Below are 27,900 nucleotides of genomic sequence, written 5' to 3'. Positions count from 1 at the left end.
GATTACACATTAGAACTGCTTTCAGCTAACCTATTGTTTCTCCTACTCCCATGTAACTGGAGGAGTCCCAAGCCGGACTTGGATTTCTTACTATTGAGTGCTATTCTGATACCTACTGGGAGCTGCTATCTTGCTCCCTTCCCATTGTTCTGCTGATCGGCTGCTGGGGGTGAGGGGGGGGGATATCACTCCAACTTGCAGCGCAGCAGTAAAGTGTGAGTGAAGTTTATCAGAGCACAGGTCACATGGCTGTGGCACCCTGGGAAATGAAGAATATGGCTAGCCCCATGGGAAAAACAGATAACAATGCAGGATTCTGCTGGAGAAGCTCTATTAACTGATGGGTTTTGAAAAAGAAACAAGTTTTCCCATGACAGTGTTCCTTTAAGGCAGTGTTTTTCAACCTTTTTTGGGCAAAGGCACACTTGTTTCATGAAAAAAATCACGAGGCACACCACCATTAGAAAATGTTAAAAAATTTAACTCTGTGCCCAGCAGCAGTGCCCCCCTAGTACACTGGTGCCCAGCAGCAGTGCCCCCCAGTATATTGGTGCCAAGAGCCAGCCCCCCTAGTACATTGGTGCCCAGCAGCAGTGCCCCCATAAGTCACTGTGCCCCGTGGCCCCCCCTAATACATTGGTGCCCAGCAGCATTTTACTCTTCGGCGGCTTCAGCAGCATCTTCCCCTCACGCGCGCCGCCTCTGCACTTCTGCCTACACGCGACCGCACACAGGCCCTTTTATAACGTTGCGCCCCGTGCGAACTGACGTCACCCGTACACACGGGGCGCAACCAATGACAGGGCCCGGATTTTTTTTTTAAAGTAAAAATTGCGGCCCTGCCGACGGCACACCAGGCAACATCGGTTGAAAAACGCTGCTTTAAGGAACAGTGACCCAAAGCATTATAATAAGTGCCTAGAGAAGTTTGGCATATAGGCAGTGTGTTACACCATCGCCATCTCCTGGCTGCTTGTGAAACTGCAAAAGGAAGAAAAGGAGAACATTTTCACAGGGAGGATTTAAATCTTTCTATATTTAAGATGTGAACAGCCCCCAAAGTTGCACCACTGCAATTCATGTGATTAGGAACCCAATGGATTTGTATACTGTATTCTGTTTGTTGCGTCTTTGATATAAAGTAATATTCCAGGTTTTCAAATAAAAGTCAAAACAAATGCCTGTCTGGTGATAATCGCCCATTGCAAAGGTGCCCCCTGCCCAGGGTCAGACTGGGGGGTGCAGGGCCCACTGGGGCTACTGCTGCAGGGGTCCCAACAAAAGCCTCTGTGTACCTGCAGCAATTAAAGATCACTTCAAGAAAGGTGGGGGTTAATTTCTTATGCAGGAGGTCTATAAAGCCAGAAGATATATAAAATCCCCATGCACTATGCTGGGCTCCAGCGGGACTGTGCAGCACCCCCAAAAGCTTGGCTAGTACTAATCTATATTGTTTATATTTGCGGTACCATAACTTATACTGTATGTAACATACATAGATATTACAGAGAATCTGGCCAAAAGCCCCCGTGTCAGACCTTCAGCTTCAGATCTAATAAAGTCGGCTGTGGTAAAATGACATTGAGCTTCCACCCTTGTTAAACTACTCACTGCAGTGTCCAAATGCCAACAAATATAAAGTGCTACCAGCAGGTGGTGCTATTGCTGTGTCCAATGTGGAAATGGCACAAGCTTGATAGGTGATAGTGCTTTAAAGGGTAACTCTGGCTTCTGAAGCAAAATGTGTTAAAGAGCCCCACACAACACAGAAAACCATGATATCCCTATCCCTGCAATCTGTTCCTTCAAACAGTAGGAATAAATCCCATTTTATATGCTGAAACAGTTCTTTTTCTTCTGCATCATTTGAAATCCTGGCAGGGGAGGAGGGACTAAAACTTAGGGAACTGTTCCAAACCAGATTATTACATAAAACATCATGAAAAGGCTGCATATTTTTTAATAAATGTATATTGCAAAGTTGCTTGAAATTATGTTTACTTTTCAAGTGTTTGGGTGGAGTTTCCCTTTGATTTTGTACTGCATAAACGGTGATACAGAGGGCTAGTTTTATTTGTGTGTGTGTGTATCTATAGCAACACTGTTAATTAGAATTAATGTCCCCTTTATAACCGTGTAGAGACAACCCTCTTTCCTTGGACTTTAAAGTCTATTTTTATTTAGTCAATAAATCCCAGATGCAAGTACAGGGCTGGTCGTAATTTCCTACAACTGCGTATAAAAGCATGGGAAAGCCAAAGGGAGGGATAATGAAACACATATGCGCCAAACGCAAATAGCGCTGAACCAGCGCAGGTCTCTGTGCTCCATTTGGGTGCGGCAAGTGGGGTTATCACCTTTGCCAGGGTTTAAAACTGAAAAAAGGGGCGTGCGCGATGATGTCATGATGCAAACTGGTGATGTCATCACGCAACTTCATCATGTGATGACATTTTCTGGTCAAGTGATGACGTCACGGGCGGGGGCCATATGGGATTTGGAAGGTTTCTGCCAGGTTTTCAGAAATTAAATGAATTTTTGGCAGAAATAATTCCGTTCTAATGTATCAGATGATTTTGAAGACACAGTACTATGTATCTATGAATAACAAGTGCACAGAGGTGTATCAGTCACATTCCTCCTCTGGTTTCACTTCCTGTAGCACTGATATAGTGGTATTGTGCTATTATGGGATGGGCCAGGTAGGGTTCTGAGTTATCTGCCATCTTGCGTCTATTTCCTTCTTACGTGCCCTGTGGCATTCAGCCGGGCGGCTCATCAAGCTAAAGGGTTTAATCCTGTAGAAATGATCTCCTAGTTTCGCTCTATTACACAGTAAAAAAGAGGAGGTGCTATCAAGCATTTTACCAGTCTCCTTAGCACAAAAAATTGATAAATGGTTATTTTTGTTTATGGCTGCCTCTATAAAAGCATTATTTTATTATTGGGTAAAAGAGAAAACCCCTCCTATAACAGAAATTAGGGTTGATTCACTAAAGTGCGTTTATTTTTATCACATGCTTTTTTGCGTTAAAATAGACGCGAAAATGAACGCACGATTCACTACAGTATTACTGCATGCGTTAAGTTGCATATCGCATGCGTTAATTTGCGCGCAGAAATGAATACTAACGCATGATTCACAAACACTTAAGGTCCCCATACACGGGCCGATTGTAGCTGCCGATATGGGTCCCTTGGACTGATTCAGCAGCTTATCGGCCCGTGTAGGGGCAGAACCGAGCGGCCTGGCCGACCGATATCTGACCTGAAATCGGCCAGGTTAGAAAATCCAGTCGGATCGGGGACCCCATCGGCTCGTTGATGCGGCCCCCGAACTGACTGCCCCATTGCCGCAAATGTAATCCGATCATTTGGCCCCAGGGCCAAACAATCGGATTATTTTTTTTTAAAGCTACTTGCTACCCAATATCGCCCACCTGTAGGTGGGGATATCGGGTGAAGATCTGCTCGCTTGGCGACATCGCCAAGCGAACAGATCTTATAGTGTATGGGGACCTTTAGACGCGCTAAATATCGCATTAGTCTGTGCGAAAATTATCACCTACTTGGGGCAGGCGGTAATTATAGAAAAGTACGCAATAAAAATTTTAACGCACGCTATAAATAACGCACGTTTTGACGCACTTTAGTGAATCAGCCCTATTATTTCTTATCTTAATCAGCTGAGCCGGCGCGGGGCCATCAAAGCAAAAACAAGGGAACCTAAACCCAGGATTCCTTTTAAATATACATGGTTATTTTTCTTTAATGCTACAGATATAAGTAATAAGGATCAGATTTATACAATGCTGCATATATAGATTTATTTCAATAATTCACAGACATATAAGCAAAATTATCCTTGATTTTACTCTCTAGGAAACTTTCCTTTTCTTTTTATAGTTTATCCACTGGGCAAAGTTAGTTAATTTGTTTTTGTTTTGTTTTTTGTTTTTGTTTTGCTTCATTTCTTATCTTTTTGAAGGACAAACTGTCGAATGTGACTATTGTTGTACAACCTATGTATAAATCATTTGTCATTATTCATCCTACATGTTTATTGCAAAACTTCAATAACATGTTTAAAAAAAAAAATCCTGTAGAAATCAAGACAATGAAAATAAAAGCTGGTAGTACGGGGTTAAGGCTGATGCCACACCAGGCGTAGGGCTGATTTTTTCGGCAAGCGGAAAAACGCTTGCCGAAAATACAGCCCTACGCCTGCTACTTGTGCCTGCACCCGAATGAATGAGATACGCTCGGGTGCAGGCACATGTAGCCGATATACGCATGAAAACGCGAGACTTTGCATTCTCACGCGTTTTCGTGCGTATATCGGCTACATGTGCCTGCACCCGAGCGTATCTCATTCATTCGGGTGCAGGCACAAGTAGCAGGCGTAGGGCTGTATTTTCGGCAAGCGTTTTTCCGCTTGCCGAAAAAATCAGCCCTACGCCTGGTGTGGCATCAGCCTTAACCTGTGAGGGCGATTAGTGGTTTCAACTGTGCAAATATTTGTGGGTTTGGGGGAGTCAAAATAGGCCCTGGTATTACAAGTACCCAGAGGCACAATCAGCCCCCCCAGCCCAATAAATAGTGAGTGTCTGTGGCACCTTACAGCCCCCCGGCATTCCCAGTACCCAGAGGCACAAACAGCCCCCCCAGCCCAATAAATAGTGACTGTCTGTGGCACCTTACAGCCCCCCTGGCATTCCCAGTACCCAGAGGCACAAACAGCCCCCCCAGCCCAATAAATAGTGACTGTCTGTGGCACCTTACAGCCCCCCTGGCATTCCCAGTACCCAGAGGCACAAACAGCCCCCCCAGCCCAATAAATAGTGACTGTCTGTGGCACCTTACAGCCCCCTCTGGCATTCCCAGTACCCAGAGGCACAAACAGCCCCCCCAGCCCAATAAATAGTGACTGTCTGTGGCACCTTACAGCCCCCCTGGCATTCCCAGTACCCAGAGGCACAAACAGCCCCCCCAGCCCAATAAATAGTGACTGTCTGTGGCACCTTACAGCCCCCTGGCATTCCCAGTACCCAGAGGCACAAACAGCCCCCCAGCCCAATAAATAGTGACTGTCTGTGGTACCTTACAGCCCCCCTGGCATTCCCAGTACCCAGAGGCACAAACAGCCCCCCCCCCAGCCCAATAAATAGTGACTGTCTGTGGCACCTTACAGCCCCCCTGGCATTCCCAGTACCCAGAGGAACAAACAGCCCCCCCCAGCCCAATAAATAGTGACTGTCTGTGGCACCTTACAGCCCCCCTGGCATTCCCAGTACCCAGAGGCACAAACAGCCCCCCAGCCCAATAAATAGTGACTGTCAGAACCCACAGATTGCCAGTCCGGGCTGTCAGGAACTGAACTGAGCAGTTATTATTTCCATCAAGAGTAAAATTATACTAATCCTGTAACTCTATATTTCATTTATGCCCTCTTTGTAGCATCCTTTTTGTATATATATAAATGCACTGATAACTGTTGTAAAATGAACTATAAAATTGAATACATTTTGTCCTTTTGTGTGCGGGGAAAGGGTAAGTTACCTACTGACGTGTTAATTAGCAGCCGCTAGCAGGAGAGAGCGTTTGAATGTAATTTAACCCTTTGGCCACTGCAGTGAATTAGTAGAACCAAACCCTGACTGCAGATACAAATGTGCGAAGTGAAATATTAGGGTGAAGACACACGGGGCTACTAGTAGCAGCTACTTGTCACAGCTACAGAAACAGACAATGCTGATCATTTACTGATAATTGTCTCTTTGTGTGTTTAGCAGAGGCAATTCTCAGTATTGTCTATGGCAGGGTTTTATCTGAAGTCTAGTAGCCATGACAAGTAGCTGCTACTTGTAGCTCAGTGTGTCTTCACCCTTACCTGTTGTAGAGGGCAGGGAAAAGATCATATTTCTGTTGCCAGTAAATGATATTAGGAGGCAGTGAATTAATTTTCTGGGTGCCGGTATGTTTTGGGGCGCTTATCCCATGGGTAAGGTGGGTGAGGGGCTGAGTGTGTAAGCCCTTGTGGACACACCCAGAGTCGCGTGTGGCTGAGAGTGCTGTTTTTGTGACAGGAATGTTATCAGTGTGACCTGTGTGTTATAAAATATTATCAGTAATGGCCTGGGTGTTATAAAATATTATCAGTAATGGCCTGGGTGTTATAAAATATTATCAGTAATGGCCTGGGTGTTATAAAATATTATCAGTAATGGCCTGGGTGTTATAAAATATTATCAGTAATGGCCTGGGTGTTATAAAATATTATCAGTAATGGCCTGGGTGTTATTAGCAGTTTGCAGAGAACCTGTCTCTAGCCTGAGGAATTGAATTCATGTAGTGGAGATCCATGGAAGTGCTTCTTTAGGGCAAAGACACACGGAGCTACTAGTAGCAGCTACTTGTCACGGCTACTAAAACAGACAATGCTGATCATTTACTGATAACTGTCTCTATGTGAGTTTTAGCAGAGGCAATTCTCAGTATTGTCTATGGCAGGGGGTTTTCTGGAGTTTAGTAGCTGTGACAAGTAGCTGCTACTAAGTAGCCCAGTGTGTCTTCACCCTTAGGTTGCATTGTCTATTTTAGTAGCCACAACAAGTAGCTGCTACTAGTAGCTCACCCTTAGGGCAAAGACACACAGAGCTACTTAGTAACAGGTACTGCTCACAGCTACTAAACACCAGAAAATCCCCTGCCATAGACAATACTTAGAATTGCCTCTGCTAAAACACACGTTGAGACAATTATCAGTAAATGATCAGCATTGTCTGTTTCTGTAGCAGTGACAAGTAGCTGCTATGACCCTTATGTCATAATGAAAGGGCCTATTATCTCCTATATGAGATTTATTTGTCATTTCAGCCAAAGCAACTGTGTGTTGGCACTAAACATTCCTTTTTATCTATTTATACACAAATGGGAGACGGTTGTTGGCTGGGAAGGATGATACAACAATATATATATGTTCTTTCTAGAGATGGGGCAACCAGCATGGCAGTTCTCACTTGTTTATAAATGAAAAACATACACAGAAGTATGAGGAAGTAGTGGATAAGAGATGGGTTTACCTGTTAGTATGTTATAGAATGGCCTATTCTTAGCAACTTTGCAATTGGTCTTCATTTTTAATTTTTTTTCTAGATTTTGAATTATTCTCCTTTCTCTTCTGCCTCTTTCCAGCTTTCAAATGGGGGTCACTGACCCCGGCAGCCAAAAAAATGATTCTTCTCTGGGGCTACAATTTTATTGCTATTGTTACTTTTTATTACTTGTAGTTATTAGTTTATATTTAGGCCCTCCTCTATTCATATTCCTGTCTCTCTTTTAAAACACTGCCTGGTTGCTAAGTTAAATTGGACCTTGGCAACCAGGTAGCTGCTGAAATTCCAAACTTGACCGAAAAGCAAATAATAAAAAATGACCAACTGCAAATTGCCTCAGAATAGCACTCTCTGCATCATACTAAAAGTTAATGTATATGATACAGAAGGATTGTGAGGGCACACAATACATTATGGCTCCATTACATTTAACTACTTATTTAATTCTCTCTGTAGGGGAAGGAATAGCAGATAAATGGGACACATTTCCCCTTTAAAGTTACTCGAAACCACAGAACTGTGGAAATATCTCACACCTCCCTGTATAGATACATTCTGCCTCTCCCACCTTACTCTTCCCTTTGTGCCTTGGGAGGAAATGTGAGTTTAAATGTTACTAAATGATACACCTGTCCCACAGGTATCAGATTTGCCTGAGTCCCTTTTCTGCTGAAATGTAGGAAACTCCAGTGATTCTGTCTATTAGTAATATAATAACTGCTGCCTGGAGTATGTCAGCTCTTCTGCACCCACATTCATCTCAAATGCACCCCCCCCCAAACTGAAACCATCCCTTCAGGTATATATATATATATATATATATAGGGTGAAATTTGTAAACATGTTGGTCCCAGTGAGCCAAGTCCGTGGGGTCAGTAAGATGCACCAACAGTGACACTGTCTATTGTACTGCCTAAAAGGGGTGGTTTACCTTCGGGTTAACTCTTACAATGTTATATAATGGCCTATTCTTATCAACTTTTCAATTGGTCTTTATTTTTTTATAGTTTTTTAATTATTTGCCTTCTTATCGCACTCTTTCCAGTATTCAGATGGCACACACAGGCAGCATAGGGTAGGCAGAGTATGGCACACACAGGCAGCATAGTGCAGGCAGAGTATGGCACACACAGGCAGCATAGGGCAGGCAGAGTATGGCACACACAGGCAGCATAGGGCAGGCAGAGTATGGCACACACAGGCAGCATAGGGCAGGCAGAGTATGGCACACACAGGCAGCATAGGGCAGGCAGAGTATGGCACACACAGGCAGCATAGGGCAGGCAGAGTATGGCACACACAGGCAGCATAGGGCAGGGAGAGTATGGCACGCACAGGCAGGGTAGGGCAGGCAGAGTATGGCACACACAGGCAGCATAGGGCAGGCAGAGTATGGCACACCAGCAGCATAGGGCAGGCAGAGTATGGCACACACAGGCAGCATAGGGCAGGCAGAGTATGGCACACACAGGCAGCATAGGGCAGGCAGAGTATGGCACACACAGGCAGTGTAGGGCAGGCAGAGTATGGCACACACAGGCAGGGTAGGGCAGGCAGAGTATGGCACACGCAGGCAGGGTAGGGCAGGCAGAGTATGGCACACACAGGCAGGGTAGGGCAGGCAGAGTATGGCACACACAGGTAGGGTAGGGCAGGCAGAGTATGGTACACACAAGTAGGGTAGGGCAGGCAGAGTATGGCACATGCAGGCAGGGTAGGGCAGGCAGTGTATGGCACACACAGGCAGGGTAGGGCAGGCAGAGTATGGCACACACAGGTAGGGTAGGGCAGGCAGAGTATGGCACACACAGGCAGGGTAGGGCAGGCAGAGTATGGCACACACAGGCAGGGTAGGGAAGGCAGAGTATGGCACACACAGGCAGGGTAGGGCAGGCAGAGTATGGCACACACAAGTAGGGTAGGGCAGGCAGAGTATGGCACACACAGGCAGGGTAGGGCAGGCAGAGTATGGCACACACAGGCAGGGTAGGGAAGGCAGAGTATGGCACACACAGGCAGGGTAGGGAAGGCAGAGTATGGCACACACAGGCAGGGTAGGGCAGGCAGAGTATGGCACACGCAGGCAGAGTAGGGCAGGCAGAGTATGGCACACGCAGGCAGGGTAGGGCAGGCAGAGTATGGCACACACAGGTAGGGTAGGGCAGGCAGAGTATGGCACACACAGGTAGGGTAGGGCAGGCAGAGTATGGCACACACAGGCAGGGTAGGGCAGGCAGAGTATGGCACACACAGGCAGGGTAGGGCAGGCAGAGTATGGCACACACAGGCAGGGTAGGGCAGGCAGAGTATGGCACACACAGGCCTGAATCTGAAGTGTGAATAATGAAGGAGGGCCAGTTAATCTCAGTACTGATACCATGTAAAGCTTATGCAAAGGTAAGTTACAGCAGCCAGACAGGTGGGGGGCCACACAAGGGGGCCACACTGAGCTCAATATTAAAGGGACACTAGAAAGAAAATAAATGGATTTTCACATTTCCAAAGACCCTCTTACAGTGTTAGGGAAAATAAGACAAGTTTATTACAAAAATAAAAGTGCATTTTAAAAAAATGCCATGACATTATTATTATTATTATCAGCATTTCCTGTTATGCATAATTACTAGTATTTGTGTAACTGTATCTAATATTCACAGTGTTTGACAACTCACAGGTTCCATACATAACAATCAGCCCAAAGCCCAGGGATTTAGAATGTAGAAACAAATAGCTTATTCATAAAAGGGTAAATATGGTTAATATGTCTTTAAAGAACCACTCTAGCTTTGCTTTTACATTTCTTCATGGATTTGTCATATGGTGATATATACAGAACTGAGTGAATATGTTTTTTCCTTCATTCTGGTTGCTATGAAATTAGGTTTTAGCCCTGTCTGAGCTGCCATTGTCTTGTGCTGGCTGTCCTCAGAATTCCTTGTCACCTTCAGAACTGATTGGCTTCTATAAGCTTGACTGTACAGAGAGGCTACATATTCCCTGTGCTAATCACTATGCAGAAGGAACAGCCCAACGAGTACAGTAAGTAAGTGAGAGTCTGTACAGAGAGATACCATAAAACTATGGCACATAGGGATTCCCCTGTACTAAGCACAATTCAGCAGGAACAGCCCCCTAAGTTTGCTCATAGCCTGTACAGAGAGATACCATAAAACTATGGCACATAGGGATTCCCTTGTACTAAGCACAATTCAGCAGGAACAGCCCCCTAAGTTTGCTTATAGCCTGTACAGAGAGATACCATATAACTTTGGAAGCATAGGGATTCCCCTGTACTAAGCACAATTCAGCAGGAACAGCCCCCTAAGTTTGCTCATAGCCTGTACAGAGAGATACCATAAAACTATGGCACATAGGGATTCCCCTGTACTAAGCACAATTCAGCAGGAACAGCCCCCTAAGTTTGCCCATAGCCTGTACAGAGAGATACCAAAAAAACTATGGCAGCATAGGGATTCCCCTGTACTAAGCACAATTCAGCAGGAACAGCCCCCTAAGTTTGCTCATAGCCTGTACAGAGAGTACCATAAAACTATGGCAGCATAGGGATTCCCCTGTACTAAGCACAATTCAGCAGGAACAGCCCCTCGTAGCCTGTACAGAGAGATACCATAGATACTGTTATACTGCTGGAAATGTATATACAGAGGTATCACTGTGCAGATTTTTTATAAATATTTAAAATACACATTCTCACAATTATTCTTTCTTCCGCCTCATGAAATAGTCTCTATGTTTTGCAGTTCATGGTTGAACGGTTTCCTTGAGGCTTGGTTTGGTTTTTTCTCTACTGTATTCTCTTTTAATATTTGGTAAGAAAGTCTGCCGAGAAACCATTCAACGTCCTGAATGTCTTCGGGCCATCTTAGGTACTGAGCCCTTTTAACATAAGCCCGGATTGGTTGATATTTCATGAACTGGTACTGGGAGAGGGATCCCACCACCACCATGATGAGAACGTCCTTCAGCTCAGTAAAGTACCTACTCTGCGCATAGTTCAAGGCTTCTACGCACCATCCGTCCTTCAGAAACTGCTTTGTAACAATGCAAATGGTTTTCTTACTGTTCCAAATGGCATCCCGTATATTGACTATGTGATCCTCCCCGGGAATGAAATCCCTCTCCTCAAAGCACAAACGGAAGCGGTTCCGGTCGCAGTACTGAGTATCCAGATTCCGAAGGAAGGCATCTTGAACCCACTGGAAATCTTTGCTGCTATAACACAAATAAGCATCGTATTTACACGCGTCGGCAGCTTCCTCCTTCTTCTCGTTACCGATAATAAGCCCTAGGATTCTTTTGTACGTGGCAAAGCAGAATCCTCGGTAATGGGTATAAGTGACCACGGTTGACATTAAAACTAAAATGGTGGTAGAGGTAAGGACAAACAGAGAGAACATGAGTGGCATCAGCACTTTATCATCATCGCAGTTCTCTACTGTGAGTATATGGAGCGGCTGGAAGAGAAAGTTGGGCGGATACATGCAGTAGGTGTCATAGGGGGATCCCAGCAAAGTGGCGTTTGTCTCATTTAACCACATGATGAAATCAAGAAGGAAGCAGTCACAGATATATTGATTGTGCGTTAAGTCAAGTTTCTTCACTGACAGGAACACCTTGGGACTGGGCGAATACAACTGGTTCTTTGATAGGTCGACAGTGTCCAGGTTTGTGGGAAACACGCCCGGCATTAGGTGCGTCAGCAAATTAGAAGATAAATTGAGAGTCTGTAAAGACTCCAGTCCGTTAAATATGCCTTCTGGGAGGTAACGAAGGAAATTGTTATTCAGCTTTAACAAACCAAGAAGAGAAAGGTTGGAGAAGACGTTCAAGCACTGGCCATTGTCCCAGATTAAATTGATCATGTTGTCCGAAAGGTCCAGATGTAGCAACGAGTTGTTTTTAGAAATACTGAAATGGGAGTAACAAACGGACAAACGGTTCCTCTTCAGAATCACGTACTGAAGCAGCGGATACTGGAGAATCTTAAAGAGCCCGCCGAGGTCGTTCAGATCGTTCTCTGAGAGGTCGAGGAACGTGGAATATACATAAGAGCTGTCAATGCTTTTCAATTTATTTCCTCCAAAAAAAATGTATGTTATTGGGATCAGGGCTTCGAAAAATGTTACTTTTTTCATGGCATTGCCCCTGAGATCTAAATAATTCAGTTTCTCGAGGCTTTTAAAGGCATTATTCTGTATTGCTCCAATGTGGTTTTGCTGCAGATCAATGGTTGTGAGGTCTGGGAGACCCTCGAATGAGTAGTCGTACAGTTCCCCCAGCAAATTATAGGACAGATTCAGAGTTATGAGGCTGTTAAGCCCACAGAAAGCCTTATTTTCTATACGGTTAATTTTATTTTCTGCCAGGTTCAGTAGTTTGAGAACGGTGAGATTTCCAAAGGTGTACGGCTTCAATGAAAATATATTTCCCGTTGATAAATCCAGGATCTGCAGGTTGCTGTTGACCAAGCCGACAAAGGTACTGTTATCTGGATCTTTGATATGGTTATAACCAAATCCAGCCCCCATGCCATGAGAGTCGAGCTTTAGCTGCATCATTTTAGTTCCATTTAAAGCACCGCAGAACTTCTGCATCTTATCGACATCGAATCCAGTGCCGGAAAGCATCAGGGTATCAAACTCAATATTCCGGAAAGGATTTCCGCAACGATCTGAGCCCAGCGTCTCCCATTTATTGAAACGATTATGGCTGAGTTCCATAATGGTGAAGTATTTCCTCTCGAAGCTGTGTAGATCCCCGGCACAAATGCTGGATATCTGGTTGTGCCTCAGGTTGATTATATCAAGGCTATAGAGATGGTAAAACAAGGGGTTCGGTCGGAGATATGTTATTTCATTGCTCGAGAGGTCAACGTACTCCAGTGACATCAAGTCTTTAAAATAGTCATTTTCCAAAATGGATCCATTTAATTTATTGTAGTACAAGAAAAGTATCTTCAATTGTGACAGCCCAGCCAAGCCGTCAGAGTCCAGTATGAGTAGCTGGTTGTATGCCAAGTCTAACTTAACAAGGCTGGGTGTATTCCTAAAACTGTCTTTCTTTACAATAAGTCTCTCTGTTTGCTGACTGCCCAGGTTTAAGTCAACCAGTTGGAGGAGCCTGGGGAAGAAGGTGCTGTTTACTTCTGAGAGGTAATTAAAGCTTAAATCCAATACTAAGGTGTCACTGTTCACTGGGGGCATGTGAGTCAGGTTACAGTAGAAAAAATAGGCTATTCTATTGGTGGTCGTACATTTTGGTATCTGCCCAAAAGCCAGCGCTGATCCTCCAATGATAGCTATCAGCTTATAGAACAGGGTAACCCTAAACAGGAAAAAAGAACACAGTTAAAACAGTTATAAGTTAAGTTAAAAGGCAACACAGCAGCATTAAGCTAGCCATAAAGTGGCCAGACACTAAAAGATCCACTCATTTGGCACAGTGGTCAAATGACTTGATTTGATTTGACACCTGTTGGTAGTCCCTTGATTTAAGAATCTCTGGGTCCCCTTTCTGGAATCGTGTCCCTATAGATTTGGCACCTTCCAAGTCTACTAATCTTTCTGTCTCAAGGGGGAATGAAATCTGAGCAGGCTGTAACTCTCTGACACTAATATTAGGCCCCTACCTAGTGCCTAGCTAGTACTACTAAAGGTGGCCATACACGGGCTGATTGTAGCTGCTGATATCGGTCCCTTTTTTATTTAGCAGCTAATCGGCCCGTGTAGGGGAAACAATGACTGGCCTGCCCGACCGACATCTGGCTGGAAATCGGCCAGATATCGATCGGGCAGGTTAAAAAATTCAGTCGGATCAGGGACTGCATTGGCTCGTTGATGCGGCCCCCGAACCAACTGCGCATACTCCAGTCGCTATAATTCGATCGTTTGGCCCCAGGGCCAAATGACCAAATTAGCCTAAATTCCCCCGATATCGGCCACCCGTAGGTCGGATATCGGGAGAAGATCCACTAGCTTGGCGACCTCGCCAGGCGAGCGGATCTTTACATGTATGGCCACCTTAAGCCCTATTTCTTTGAGGGATATTTTTCAGACCCTATGGGTTAGCAAGGGCCCACTCTGTAGATCATAAAATAACCCAGTGAGTGAGGAGGGGCTGGATAACATTGCAGCCTGACCTGTAGAAGGAACAAGAGACCAGACCCATGAACACAATGGGGGGGGGGGAAGGAAAATGTCATAAAAATGTTGTATAAACATTTTGTTTGTGCGGCAACTTTTTCACAGACCAATTTTCCGTCATTTTTCCACCTCAATCGGCAATTTTCAACAAAATGTCATTATAAAGCGGGCGTGGCTATTGGGTACAATCTTTTTCAGAATCAGTAGTACCCACAACATTTTTACAGACATTTTTTACGCTGAAATGTCTCTGCCATAACAAAAATATCAATAGGTTATTTGGCTTAAGTCTGTATAATGAAAATTTTCTGGTGCACAAACAATATTTTCATAGTGCAATAACAAAAAAATCTCTTACCATGTATAAAACACTCTTTAAACTTTGGTGGTCAGGCCCGGATTTGTGGAGAGGCCACAAAGGCCCAGGCCTAGGGCGGCACAAATTTGGGGCCGGGGGGGGGTTGCCAATCGTGTTCGCGCAGGGGCGGGGGGTGTGGAGGCAACGGACGGGGTGGCATTGGGGTGCCCGGATTACAAATCTGGCGCTGTTGGTGGCATTATGGCAAATCCATAAAGTATAACATACCCTCTGTGAATTTGGACTGGCCCACCAGGATACCAGTTAAACTCTCGGTGGCCACAAGTGTCAGTTGCCCTCTTTCTTCTAACTATTTGGCAAAGTCAGGCTGGGCAACCAGGCTACCAGGAAAACTACCAGTAGGCTATACCTTGGTCATTCCCTATTCCTGTATGAGATCAAAAAGAACAGAAGAGACCAGGATAATAAAGAGATTAAGGGAGGAATAATAGTTTAGAGAGTAAGCCCATGGTCCAAGGCTTTCTGGCTGGCCCCTGGCATCCCAGTCCAACACTGAGACCTTGTCTGTTTTACTCAGGTACAAAGCTACTCGCATGTGTTCCCAGGGAACAATCCCCGCTCTATGTGAGTAAATGTCACACCCAGGTTGTCCCATGCTTTTCTTTTTGAAATGTCACTGACGCAGTGCCCAGGCTGTAATTCCAGCAATGGTACCCTGACCTGTTCCCTCTCCCCTCCCAATGTTCCAGATCCTAATCTCCCACCTTGTCACCTTAGAAAGCCCGAGCTGCTATTGGCTTTGTAGCCCAGGTAGATGCTAGTATAGATGTGTCCTCTCTTTCATCTGAATTCAGCGCAACCTCAGCAGCTGCTCTTTGGGTTTAGTCTTTTTGTTTTGTCTCTTATTGTCTGGCCGGCTAGTTGCTCGCTAGTCCTGCCAATTTCATTTGTCAGTGCTCCAGAGTCGCCATGTCTCACTAATCACATTGTGCCCGCTAGTAATGTCTGTGATACTGCCGATGTAGAACAAAGGGCAAGTAATCACATCTGGTTTGATGTATTTGTCCCTTGTGCTCTACTTGTATCTCTCTGTTACTGCAAATTAAAGACAAACGTCCAAATATAAGGTAGGATAAATACAATATATATAGAAGATTATCTGATATAAATACGTATAAGTATAATGGCACAGTGGTTAGCTTTGCTTCAAGTGCTGGGTTCAAACAGGGTCAGACTGGCCCACAAAATACCCAGCAGGCCCCGACCCTATTGGCAATTTACTGATAATAGAGGTCATAAATGGCCAGTCAATACATATCAATAAAGTATCCCAAACTCACTGCAAAACCTTTACTTAAAAATGATTTCTATTCAAATATCCATATTAAAAACATACAGACCCCATAGAGTTCCACAGAATTTGTTCTATCAACATAATAAATACTTGTTTCCACAAAACTGATATCATAAGGGATGCACCGAACCCAGTTTTTCTGGTTTGGCCTAACCCCCGAATCCATCGTAAGGGATTTGCGCAAATACCGAATCCTAATTAACATATGCTAAATAGGATTTGGAAGGGACAAAAAAAATACTAATTAGGATTCGGTTCAGCCAGGACTGTGGATTCAGTCGAATCCGAACTCTGATGAAAAAGGCTGAATCCTGGCCGAACAACAAACCGAATCCTGGATTTGGTGCATCCCTAGATAAAATATCAATTTTGTAAAACAACACTGTCAGTCAAGTTACTGAACTGTCAGTCAAGTTACTGAACCAATAAGAAGTAGGTTAAGGCCTAATATTCCCTCAATAACATATGACAAGTCAATAAATCTTACTTATGGGCGAGGGGCCACTTGGTAAAGTACAATATACCAAACAGATATTCATAGTAGGAATGTAACTCAGTATATGTAGGGGTGGCACCCTGCGCACCGGGCCTAAATGCACCCCTAGTGACGTCACGTGTATGTGTGTGCGTGATGTCACTTCCGCTGGAAGTGACCTCATACATGCTGGTGATCTCTCTCTGAACTCCCCCCCCAGCTCCACACCCAGATTTGGCTAGGGACATCTAATGGTGGCTGGGATGGGACACAGGTCCTCGGTTCCTAAATATAAATACGGCCTTGTGTAAGACACTTATAAATACACAAGTGAGTACAGTACAAACCCATGTAACATAAGCTCCTCCCCCCCAAGGATATCAGCTGATTCACATCATTACACACAACTTTACCCCCCTTACACTTGTTGGTATTGTGCAAAGAAAGAATGTGCTGGGGATTAGTACGTGACCGTCTCAACATCATTTAGTGCCAAAAAAGGATTTAAAGGGGTGGTTCACTTTCAGGTTAAGTTTTTAGCATGTTATGGAATTGCCTGTTGTTGCCAACTTTTAAATTGGTCTTCATTTTTTATTTATTTTTTTATAGTTGTTGAATGCTTTGCCTTCCTCTTCTGGCACTGAAAAACCCCTTTAAAGTTGGGCAGAAAGAGCTTTTACCCCTAGCACCACAGGGGCCACTTGTGTTAGACTGGGGCCGCAGACTTTCTTCATTACTAAGGGCCCCATATGTCTAGTTGCATTCCCTTCACTCTCATTGCTATAAACATACCTTCGCTCTGTTACGCAATAAAATCTGACTAATTCCCCAAAATGAGTAACAATGGGGCAAATGGCAGAGATGAGTCAGCCCAAAGCTCATTCTAATCCGAGCACAAATAGTACATTGTGTAACTACCTGCTCCGGCCTTTCCTACCCAACAATCAGCCTCTGTATTAGATCCAGCTCAGCGCAACTGGGAAGATCTGAAGATTCACCCACTGTCAGTTTAATCCCCCTCCCCCATAGGGTGCAAAGCTTGGAAAGATAAGGGGTATATTGATCAAAATGTGAGATGAGTACTCCCCTCAGAAAAACTCCCCCACTTTCTATTCACATTGCACATTGCAGCTGGAGTACAGATCCAAACCACGTGTTCCACTCCATACTAAGCAGAAATTAACCACGACCTTCCTCCCAGTCTGCCCAATATACAGGATTTCCTATGTTCCTTGCAGTTATTGCAACAATCTATTGCAACAATCTTACAGAGGGAATGCAGAACTACATCTTGTGATGAGAGAGAAATGGAACCCACAAAGCACGTGCTGAGCTAACAGCCAGCAAGCAAGGTCAGTATATTTTGCCCCCAATCGATAAGGGGTAATTATATCTTAGTTGGGATCAAGTACAGGTACTGTTTTATTATTACAGAGAAAAGGGAATCATTTAACCATGAAATAAACCAAATAGGGCTGTTCTGCCCCAATAAGGGGTAATTATATCTTAGTTGGGATCAAGTACAGGTACTGTTTTATTATTACAGAGAAAAGGGAATCATTTAACCATTAAATAAACCCAATAGGGCTGTTCTGCCCCAATAAGGGGTAATTATATCTTAGTTGGGATCAAGTACAGGTACTGTTTTATTATTACAGAGAAAAGGGAATCATTTAACCATGAAATAAACCCAATAGGGCTGTTCTGCCCCCAATAAGGGGTAATTATATCTTAGTTGGGATCAAGTACAGGTACTGTTTTATTATTACAGAGAAAAGGGAATCATTTAACCATTAAATAAACCCAATAGGGCTGTTCTGCCCCCAATAAGGGGTAATTATATCTTAGTTGGGATCAAGTACAGGTACTGTTTTATTATTACAGAGAAAAAGGAATCATTTTAAACATTAAATAAACCCAATAGGATTATTTTGGCTCCGATATGGATTCATACAGCTTAGGTACCATCAAGTACAATACTGTGGTGGGAATTGCTCCACAAGAAGGAGGGCAGGGCTGGTGCAATTAGGAGGCCCGGGTACACATTATTTTTGGGCCCTGTATCTCTAGTTACAGGCGCGGATTGGTAGCGAGTCCAGAAAGGTCTGGGCCTAGGGAGGCATAAATTTTGGGGTGACAGGCCGCCCAACCACATGGGCTGGCAGTTAAAAAATATATTAATTGGCACAGGCATAGGGTACATGGCTCCTACAGATTAAATGGGAACTAATGCTGCTGTTCAATGAAGGAAAGGGGTAATCGCTGGGACAATCAGTAAGTAACGGAATTTACAATAATCAACTTGACATTGTTTGTTCTTAGAAAGATACATGGGGTTTTTGTCAGCTGATGTCCCAGTGAGAATAACAGGGAAATCCGTGGCAGAGACATGTTGCATAACAGGAATAGGAAAGGAGATTGGGTAAACCAGGGAACTCAAGTTGTTTCACTTTATTCAGCAGTTTACTAAATGGGGCAAACTGACTGCAGAGTAAAGGCAAAGCAGAGGCCACACAGGGGCAAAGGGAAACTTCTGCAGAGGCAGAAACATGTATTTCTCTAACTTCTAACGAGACACAGAATAATGCAAAAGGCAAGGCTCATTAACATAACGAATGGTTTTGTAACGGACCGGGTTATAATGGAGTGACAGCACCCACCCCTTCTCAGTTTGGTGCCGAAGCAGTTTTCAATTACAGTCATGTGATAAATATGCACTTTGATAAATGTAATGCTGTTTAACAGTGTCTCGGAGTGAGTGCAGATTAATAGCAGCAATGGCCGCCTCTTTCTGTGCACTCGCATCCCTATTATGTTTCCCAATAGCAAACGTCAAATACTGGAACTGGGCCGGCAGCGACTCCAATGAAGTGATGGATGTCTGTGCGCCTCGGTTGGCTGAGCGCTGCTGGCACCTACTTAATCCTTATATAAAATATATCCCACTAAATTCAGTTAATCAAAGTTATGAGTAAATTGTTTCCAAATCAAATGTACACAGGCACATAACTATAGAGAAGGCAGACCCTGCGGTTGTACTGTGCCACTGCCCCCCCTTTATGCAGTTTCCATGCTGAATTGGCATCAGCGCGAGCATCTGGCGAAACCCTGGTAATTCTGCCACTAAACCTTCCCCATTGAGCCCTATTATCCCACCACATAGATTTATTTTATAGTGTTATAATGTTATAAAATGAAACTGAAAGCTCATGATCTGAAGTCCCCTAATCTTCCATCCCCCCAAACTCCCACCAACTCACTAGTCCCACCAGGACCAGGAAGCCAAGCTGCATTATACTAACAGTAATGCTGAACATGTATATCTATCAACAACTTATCATTGTAACAGTAGTAGCAGGCAGCAGCTACTTGTCACAGCTACTAAACTCCAAAAAATACCCTGCCATAGACGATACTGAGAATTGCCTCTGCTAAAACACACGTAGAGACAGTTATCAGTAAATGATCAGCATTGTCTGTTTTAGTAGCCACAACAAGTAGCTGCTACTAATAGCTCTGTGTGTCTTCACCCTAAGGCCTACCCAGTTACTCACACTTCTTGCCAAATATCAATTTTGGTTACTCCTGTGGCTAAAGGTGGCCATACACATAAAGATCCGCTCGCCTGGTGAGGTCACCAAGCTAGCGGAACTTCTCCGGATATCCCCACCTACGGGTGGGCGATATCGGGGGAATTTAGGCTAATTCGATCGTTTGGCCCTGGGGCCAATGCAATCCCTGATCCGACTGAATTTTTTAACCTGTTCGATCGATATCTGGCCGATTTCAGGCCAGATATCGGTCGGGCAGGCCAGTCTTTGTTTCCCCTACATGGGCCAATAAGCTGCCGAATCGGTCCAAGGGACCCATATTGGCAGGCCTGACACAGGCACAATGGGCTGCATATTTGCCCCCACTGATCTGCTACTTGACTGGAACATGGGGGCTTTTCATACGATCCAGCCCACTACCTGCTTGGCCACATAACCAGAAGTGACTCTGGGGGGAATGGGCAAATCTGGAACAAATAATAATTATTCTGTAGGGACCCTTTATCCCCATCCCCACCAGCAGGCCTTATATACATAAAAACACAGACAAGAGCAGCTGTAAAATTTCCAAACCAGCAGAGTAATGTGACACTCGGATACCAGTCTGTAAATGCCACATTACTGGGCTTCTACTGAACTAAATTACAAGGTATGAACATATCTTAATCCTTATCCTTATGTACACACAGTTTGTGCACTCAAGGGCTGTGCCCTGCCTCAGAGAGCCCACGGGAAAGTGTTCAGTATAGGTCCTACAAGCCCTCCATACATACCAATGTTTGAGTAAAAAAAAAAAAAAATTTAGGAATTTAGGCCACACCCCTTCTTGTTCCTATACATACCCCCTGTCCAAACAAACCCCACCCACTACCCAGTAAGTTACCTCCCTTTCGGGGGTGCACATAAAAGTCTAAATTAGAACAACAGGTAATTTCACAATTTAAAAACTTGCCCCCGCAAGTGACCAAGTGACCTGTAAGCACTTCAGTTTGGCTTTGGCTGCGGGGTCTGTTTCCTCCATTTAGCAGGTAAATCTCTGCTCTATACCGGCTCCAAGGTAGGAGAGTGGGTCAGTGGCTGAGGGATTTTGTCCACCACAGGGCTGTAAAATCCTTGTGTAATGTGCCCTGCCTGGGGCCCCTCCACTATGACATCTTTAATTTTTAACAGCAAAATGATTAGAGCAGTGGAGCAGAGAGTGGTTGTGGCTGGGGGTGGAGGGGCCTTGAGTCTAGTGCCCAGTGAGCCCCGGGTACCCCTGTCCAACTATTCTAACAGCTACCAGTATATATGCCATGTACCCAGGGGCACGGAGCCACACATTCGCCTAAAGTCAAGTGGGGGAATGGGGCTGGAGTTTATATTTTGTATACATGCTGAATGGCACAGGGGACAGGGATGCCACCACTTTGTGCCAATGCACTGATAAAAGACTTTACACTGGGATGTATGTGTGGTAGTTACTGTGTATCAGTGTGTGCCACCATATGGCACCACATGTAGTAAATGGGCTGGTATTGGGCAACCTGCAGCCATTCAGAAGTTGTTAGACTGTAACTCCCCCCAGACCTTTCAATGGAATCTGTAAGTTGTAGTGTAGCAACAACTACAAAACTTTCTCAACCGTAGGGGCAAATTTCACCAACTTTCCGCTTATGTCTGTTAGTCACCCACACGACAGGGCCAAACCACACAAATCCGCCCTCCGTTGCTCGTTAGGAGAGTTGCTTTTTTAGCTTTCTGACAGAACCCACAAGCAACCAGCCTGCATCTACTATGTATGAACCCAAATACCAACACAGCTTTTATCAGACTCCCAGACAAACAACTCTGTGTCCCACTCATTAACCGTGAGAATCTGGGGCTCTTATTCCTCTGGGTATTTACTAAGCACCAGTGACGGCAGCGGAGAGATGTAACAAGCTCAAAAGTGGACAATAATTATCTATTGTACATACTATTTTTATTTCTTTATTTCCCATAATAAGTCTCATTCATTAAAAGGGAAATTAGCCATAAAAACATTGAAGTATTATTCAGTTTTAAACTTTTGTCTAGTCGGTTGCTAAGCAGACTAGCCTTGGCAACCAAATAGCACTATAAGCTTGATGTTTATGGAAGCAGGCCCGGACTGGCAATCTGTGGGTTCTGGTTCTGGGGGCTGCTGTAAGGTGCCATAGACAGGCTGGGGGGGGGGGGGGGGGGCTGTTTGTGCCTCTGGGTACTGGGAATGCCAGGGGGGCTGTAAGGTGCCACAGACAGTCACTATTTATTGGGCTGGGGGGGCTGTTTGTGCCTCTGGGTACTGGGAATGCCAGGGGGCTGTAAGGTGCCACAGACAGTCACTATTTATTGGGCTGGGGGGGGGGGCTGTTTGTGCCTCTGGGTACTGGGAATGCCGGGGGGGCTGTAAGGTGCCACAGACAGTCACTATTTATTGGGCTGGGGGGGCTGTTTGTGCCTCTGGGTACTGGGAATGCCAGGGGGGCTGTAAGGTGCCACAGACAGTCACTATTTATTGGGCTGGGGGGGCTGTTTGTGCCTCTGGGTACTGGGAATGCCAGGGGGGCTGTAAGGTGCCACAGACAGTCACTATTTATTGGGCTGGGGGGGCTGTTTGTGCCTCTGGGTACTGGGAATGCCAGGGGGACTGTAAGGTGCCACAGACAGCCACTATTTATTGGGCTGGGGGGGGCTGTTTGTGCCTCTGGGTACTGGGAATGCCAGGGGGGCTGTAAGGTGCCACAGACAGTCACTATTTATTGGTGGGCTGGGGGGGGGGCTGTTTGTGCCTCTGGGTACTGGGAATGCCAGGGGGGCTGTAAGGTGCCACAGACAGTCACTATTTATTGGGCTGGGGGGGGGGCTGTTTGTGCCTCTGGGTACTGGGAATGCCAGGGGGGCTGTAAGGTGCCACAGACAGTCACTATTTATTGGGCTGGGGGGGCTGTTTGTGCCTCTGTGTACTGGGAATGCCAGGGGGGCTGTAAGGTGCCACAGACAGTCACTATTTATTGGGCTGGGGGGGGGGCTGTTTGTGCCTCTGGGTACTGGGAATGCCAGGGGGGCTGTAAGGTGCCACAGACAGTCACTATTTATTGGGCTGGGGGGGGGGCTGTTTGTGCCTCTGGGTACTGGGAATGCCAGGGGGGCTGTAAGGTGCCACAGACAGTCACTATTTATTGGGCTGGGGGGGGGGGCTGTTTGTGCCTCTGGGTACTGGGAATGCCAGGGGGCTGTAAGGTGCCACAGACAGTCACTATTTATTGGGCTGGGGGGGGGGCTGTTTGTGCCTCTGGGTACTGGGAATGCCAGGGGGGCTGTAAGGTGCCACAGACAGTCACTATTTATTGGGCTGGGGGGGGGCTGTTTGTGCCTCTGGGTACTGGGAATGCCAGGGGGGCTGTAAGGTGCCACAGACAGTCACTATTTATTGGGCTGGGTGGAGGGCAGATTAGCCAAGTCAAAAACAAAAATGTAAAATTACTGCAAATTTACTTAAAGAACTGTTAGCCCCAATGCCTCCCTCCTGTATTGGTTGGTATCTGTAAGTTGTACAGTACAGTAAATCTGATGACATATAAGGGAGAATAATATCAATCAGTGTTGGACTGGCCCATAGGGATACCAGGAAAACTCACGGCGGACCCAGGTGTCAGTGGGCCCTCCTGCTTCTAAACATTTGGCCTAATTCATGGTCATTTCCTATTTCTCTATGGGATCAAATCAACTAAATATAAAGAAGAATAGATTAAAGTACGTAAAGATAAAAAACTAGGAAAATATAGAGGTTGAGTGAGAAGTGGATGAATAATAGTTTGAAGAGTGGGCCCACAGTCTAAAGTTTTCTGGTGGGCCCCCGGCATCCCAGTCCAACACTGAAAATAAAATGCAGGTATAGGACACATTATCCAGAATGCTTGGGACCAAGGGTATTCTGGATAAGGGGTCTTTCCATATTTTGGATCTCCATACCTTAAGGGGCTGATTTACTTACCCACGAACGGGTCGAATGGAGTCCGATTGCGTTTTTTTCGTAATGATCGGTATTTTGCGATTTTTTCGTATGTTTTGCGATTTTTTCGGATTCTTTACGAATTTTTCGTTACCAATACGATTTTTGCGTAAAAACGCGAGTTTTCGTATCCATTGCGAAAGTTGCGTAAAAAGTTGCGCATTTTTCGTAGCGTTAAAACTTACGCGAAAAGTTTTAACGCTACGAAAAATGCGCAACTTTTCGCGTAAGTTTTAACGCTACGAAAAATGCGCAACTTTTTACGCAACTTTCAGAATGGATACGAAAAACTCGCGTTTTTACGCAAAAATCGTATTGGTAACGAAAAATTCGTAAAGAATCCGAAAAAATCGCAAAACATACGAAAAAGTCGCAAAATGTTCGTTTTCAAGTCGGAACTTTTCCAATTCGGGTCGGATTCGTGGGTTAGTAAATCAGCCCCTTAGTCTACTAAAAAATCGGTAAAATATTAATAAACCCAATAGGACTGTTCTGCCCCCAATAAGGGGTAATTATATCTTAGTTGGGATCAAGTACAGGTACTGTTTTATTATTACAGAGAAAAGGGAATCATTTAACCATTAAATAAACCCAATAGGGCTGTTCTGCCCCCAATAAGGGGTAATTATATCTTAGTTGGGATCAAGTACAGGTACTGTTTTATTATTACAGAGAAAAGGGAATCATTTAACCATTAAATAAACCCAATAGGGCTGTTCTGCCCCCAATAAGGGGTAATTATATCTTAGTTGGGATCAAGTACAGGTACTGTTTTATTATTACAGAGAAAAGGGAATCATTTAACCATGAAATAAACCCAATAGGGCTGTTCTGCCCCAATAAGGGGTAATTATATCTTAGTTGGGATCAAGTACAGGTACTGTTTTATTATTACAGAGAAAAGGGAATCATTTAACCATTAAATAAACCCAATAGGGCTGTTCTACCCCCAATAAGGGGTAATTATATCTTAGTTGGGATCAAGTACAGGTACTGTTTTATTATTACAGAGAAAAGGGAATCATTTAACCATTAAATAAACCCAACAGGGCTGTTCTGCCCCAATAAGAGGTAATTATATCTTAGTTGGGATCAAGTACAGGTACTGTTTTATTATTACAGAGAAAAGGGAATCATTTAACCATGAAATAAACCCAATAGGGCTGTTCTGCCCCAATAAGAGGTAATTATATCTTAGTTGGGATCAAGTACAGGTACTGTTTTATTATTACAGAGAAAAGGGAATCATTTAACCATTAAATAAACCCAATAGGGCTGTTCTGCCCCCAATAAGGGGTAATTATATCTTAGTTGGGATCAAGTACAGGTACTGTTTTATTATTACAGAGAAAAGGGAATCATTTAACCATTAAATAAACCCAATAGGGCTGTTCTGCCCCCAATAAGGGGTAATTCTATGGGAGACAAGCTTTCCGTAATTCACAGCTTTCTGGATAATGGGTTTCCAGATAACGGATCCCATACCTGTACTTCCATCTTAAACATCTATACATTCTGTCTGAAAAACAAGTCCAACTTTCCCTGTGAGAGCCACAAAGAAATGCGGAGAGGAAGCCATTCCCTTACCCCCAGGAGAGAGGAGCAGCTAATTACTGGCACATTCCTGCCCAGCCTCCAGTCAAACTGCATCTGTAGTTGCCCCCAGCTATACTGTACCTGTAGTTGAACTACAGGTACAGTATAGCTGGGGGGCAACTACATAAGTTGCCCCCAGCCGTACTGTTCTGGTAGTTGCCCCCAGCCATACTGTATCTGTAGTTGCCCCCAGCCATACTGTATCTGTAGTTGCCCCCAGCCATACTGTATCTGTAGTTGCCCCCAGCCATACTGTATCTGTAGTTGCCCCCAGCCATACTGTACCTGTAGTTGCAGGAATCCATGCTGGGCATTAGGAGGGTTCATGCCAGCGTTGGGCACAGCTCACATGTTCTTGTTTACATCCTGCCCCTTCCCTGCCTGCAGAGATGTGAGTGCAATGGGAGAGGCACAGGGGAAGCTTTCCTGCCTCCCACAGGCTGAGCAGTCCTGTCCCCTCCCCGGCCGGCCCCTTACATTTCCCAACATTTTCCCTCATTCATACAGAACGTTCTGCTCTCAGACTACGACATAACCCTTCTGACAGAATAACTGGGGCTGAACTAACACTCAGGCTGATTCCAGGGGTTGTTTACATTTAAACAAACTTCCTGTATGTTGCAGAGAGGGATATTCTGAGGCAATTTGCAGTGGGGTCTTCATTTTTTTTATTATTTGTGGTTTGTGAGTTACTTGGCTTTTGGTTCAGCGGCTCTGCAGTTTGGTATTTCAGCAACTCGCTGGTTGCTAGGGTTTTATTAGTTGCCACCAGGCAGTGGTTTCAATAAAAGACTGGAAGAAATATAGGAGAGGGACTGAGTAGGTAGGTAAGGAATAAAAAGTAACAATGAAATTGTAGCTTCAAATCACAATCATTTTTTGGCTGCTGCTGATGAAATGGAAGGCAAATAATTAAAAATCTAGTAAAAATAAAATAGTGAACCACCAAATGCATCAATTTGCACTTCTTGTACCTCCATATTGTTGTGCCGGGCACCACTTGGTCTGCCGGCCTCCTGTTCCCAGTTGAGCTCAATACGCCTTTTGACGCAGCCTGTAACAATCTCAATAGTGCGCTTGCGCCTAAAGAACGCCAAGACTGCAAAATTGCTGCAATTATGGGGAAAAAAAACATTGCATTGTTGGTAAAAAAACATGCCGTTTGCGTATGAAATTGCACATTGCTCTTGCTGGTTGTAATTGCCCCCCATAATGCATCAGATCTCCACTCCCCTCCAGTCAGGACTCTATTTCCCACAATCCCTGGCATGCTTGATTCTCATGCTCAAATCTATTAATGCTGCAGGGGGGAAAAATAGTAAAAGACAGACAAATACTGCTTTTAGCTGCAATTACTTTTAAAAATATCTTAAAAAATATTGATTTATACAGGAAAATCTGCAAAAAACAGTTTGGTTTGGCAAAGTTCCTCTTTAAACAATCCTCTCCCAACCCAGAACCAAAGGAGGGTGCCTAAACATCCCCAAACCAAGCCAGTCCCAGGTCAGTACTACCGGAGCTGTCAGCCAACCCCATGATAATGATCCAGTCCTGGCTTTTAGGCCCAAATTCCTCTCCATACTCTCCAGGTAAAATGTACAGGTTGCCTTGATGCATCCGGCCCTTTCTTACACCTCTCCAGTGTATCTGCCAGTCCAACTGCTTCTCAGCAACATTCCCACAACTTCAACAACCCTGTTTATAGGAAGGGTTAACATTACTTTATTTTTCTATATATATCCATGTGTGGGAGAAGCCATGATTGTCCTGTCCTGGGACAGTGCCCCCTAGTGGTTAAATTATTTAAAAAAAAAACTTCTGAATGAAACCTCCAGTCAGTGAGGGAGAAGCGTCATCTCACTAGAACCTGAGAGGTTCTATTTCTGAAACCATAAGTACCATAACTAGTCAGGGCAATGTCCCTTTAATAGTGGAGGGAATATTACCCCCCCCCCCCATGGTCCCTGTGTCTGTCCTGCTCTGGTGCTTTGCCCCCTGGGAGGGGATTACGTTACTCCCAACGCTGAACAGCGAGAGCTCTGGCTGCGCAGAGACCATTGTTCCCCTGGAAATAACTAGAGCACGGAATAACTCATCCCCTGCCAGAGGGGATTCTAACTTACAGGGAGTGGTGACTGCGGGGGACTGGGCTAGGTATTGAGCCAAGGAGTTATTTGGCTTCAGTCCGAGGTTATATTTCACCCATTACCTATAAAGTGGACAGAATAGAAATGTATATTTCTGTACTAGAACCAATGATAAATAACTTTTTGCGTGAATTCATCCCAAACAACTCCCCATAGACTAATACT

The 27,900-nt window shown here is 44.7% G+C and overlaps 1 protein-coding gene across 1 annotated transcript; it reads right to left on the bottom strand.

Annotated features, from left to right (window-relative positions):
- Positions 1–10,676: 10,676 nt before the first annotated feature.
- On the bottom strand, positions 10,677–26,021 carry LOC100496647 (toll like receptor 5). The gene is made up of 2 exons (XM_002940696.5): positions 25,874–26,021; positions 10,677–13,460 (listed from the first exon to the last, which is right to left on the bottom strand). The coding sequence occupies exons 1-2, from the start codon at positions 25,900–25,902 to the stop codon at positions 10,850–10,852; spliced, it is 2,640 nt and encodes an 879-aa protein (XP_002940742.3). The 5' UTR covers positions 25,903–26,021; the 3' UTR covers positions 10,677–10,849.
- Positions 26,022–27,900: the final 1,879 nt, after the last annotated feature.

This window comes from Xenopus tropicalis, chromosome 5 (assembly GCF_000004195.4).
Source record: "Xenopus tropicalis strain Nigerian chromosome 5, UCB_Xtro_10.0, whole genome shotgun sequence".
Classification (NCBI taxonomy): Eukaryota; Metazoa; Chordata; class Amphibia; order Anura; family Pipidae; genus Xenopus; species Xenopus tropicalis.
The sequence above is the reverse complement of the archived record's forward strand: the minus strand, read 5'-3'. Positions and strand labels throughout refer to the sequence as shown.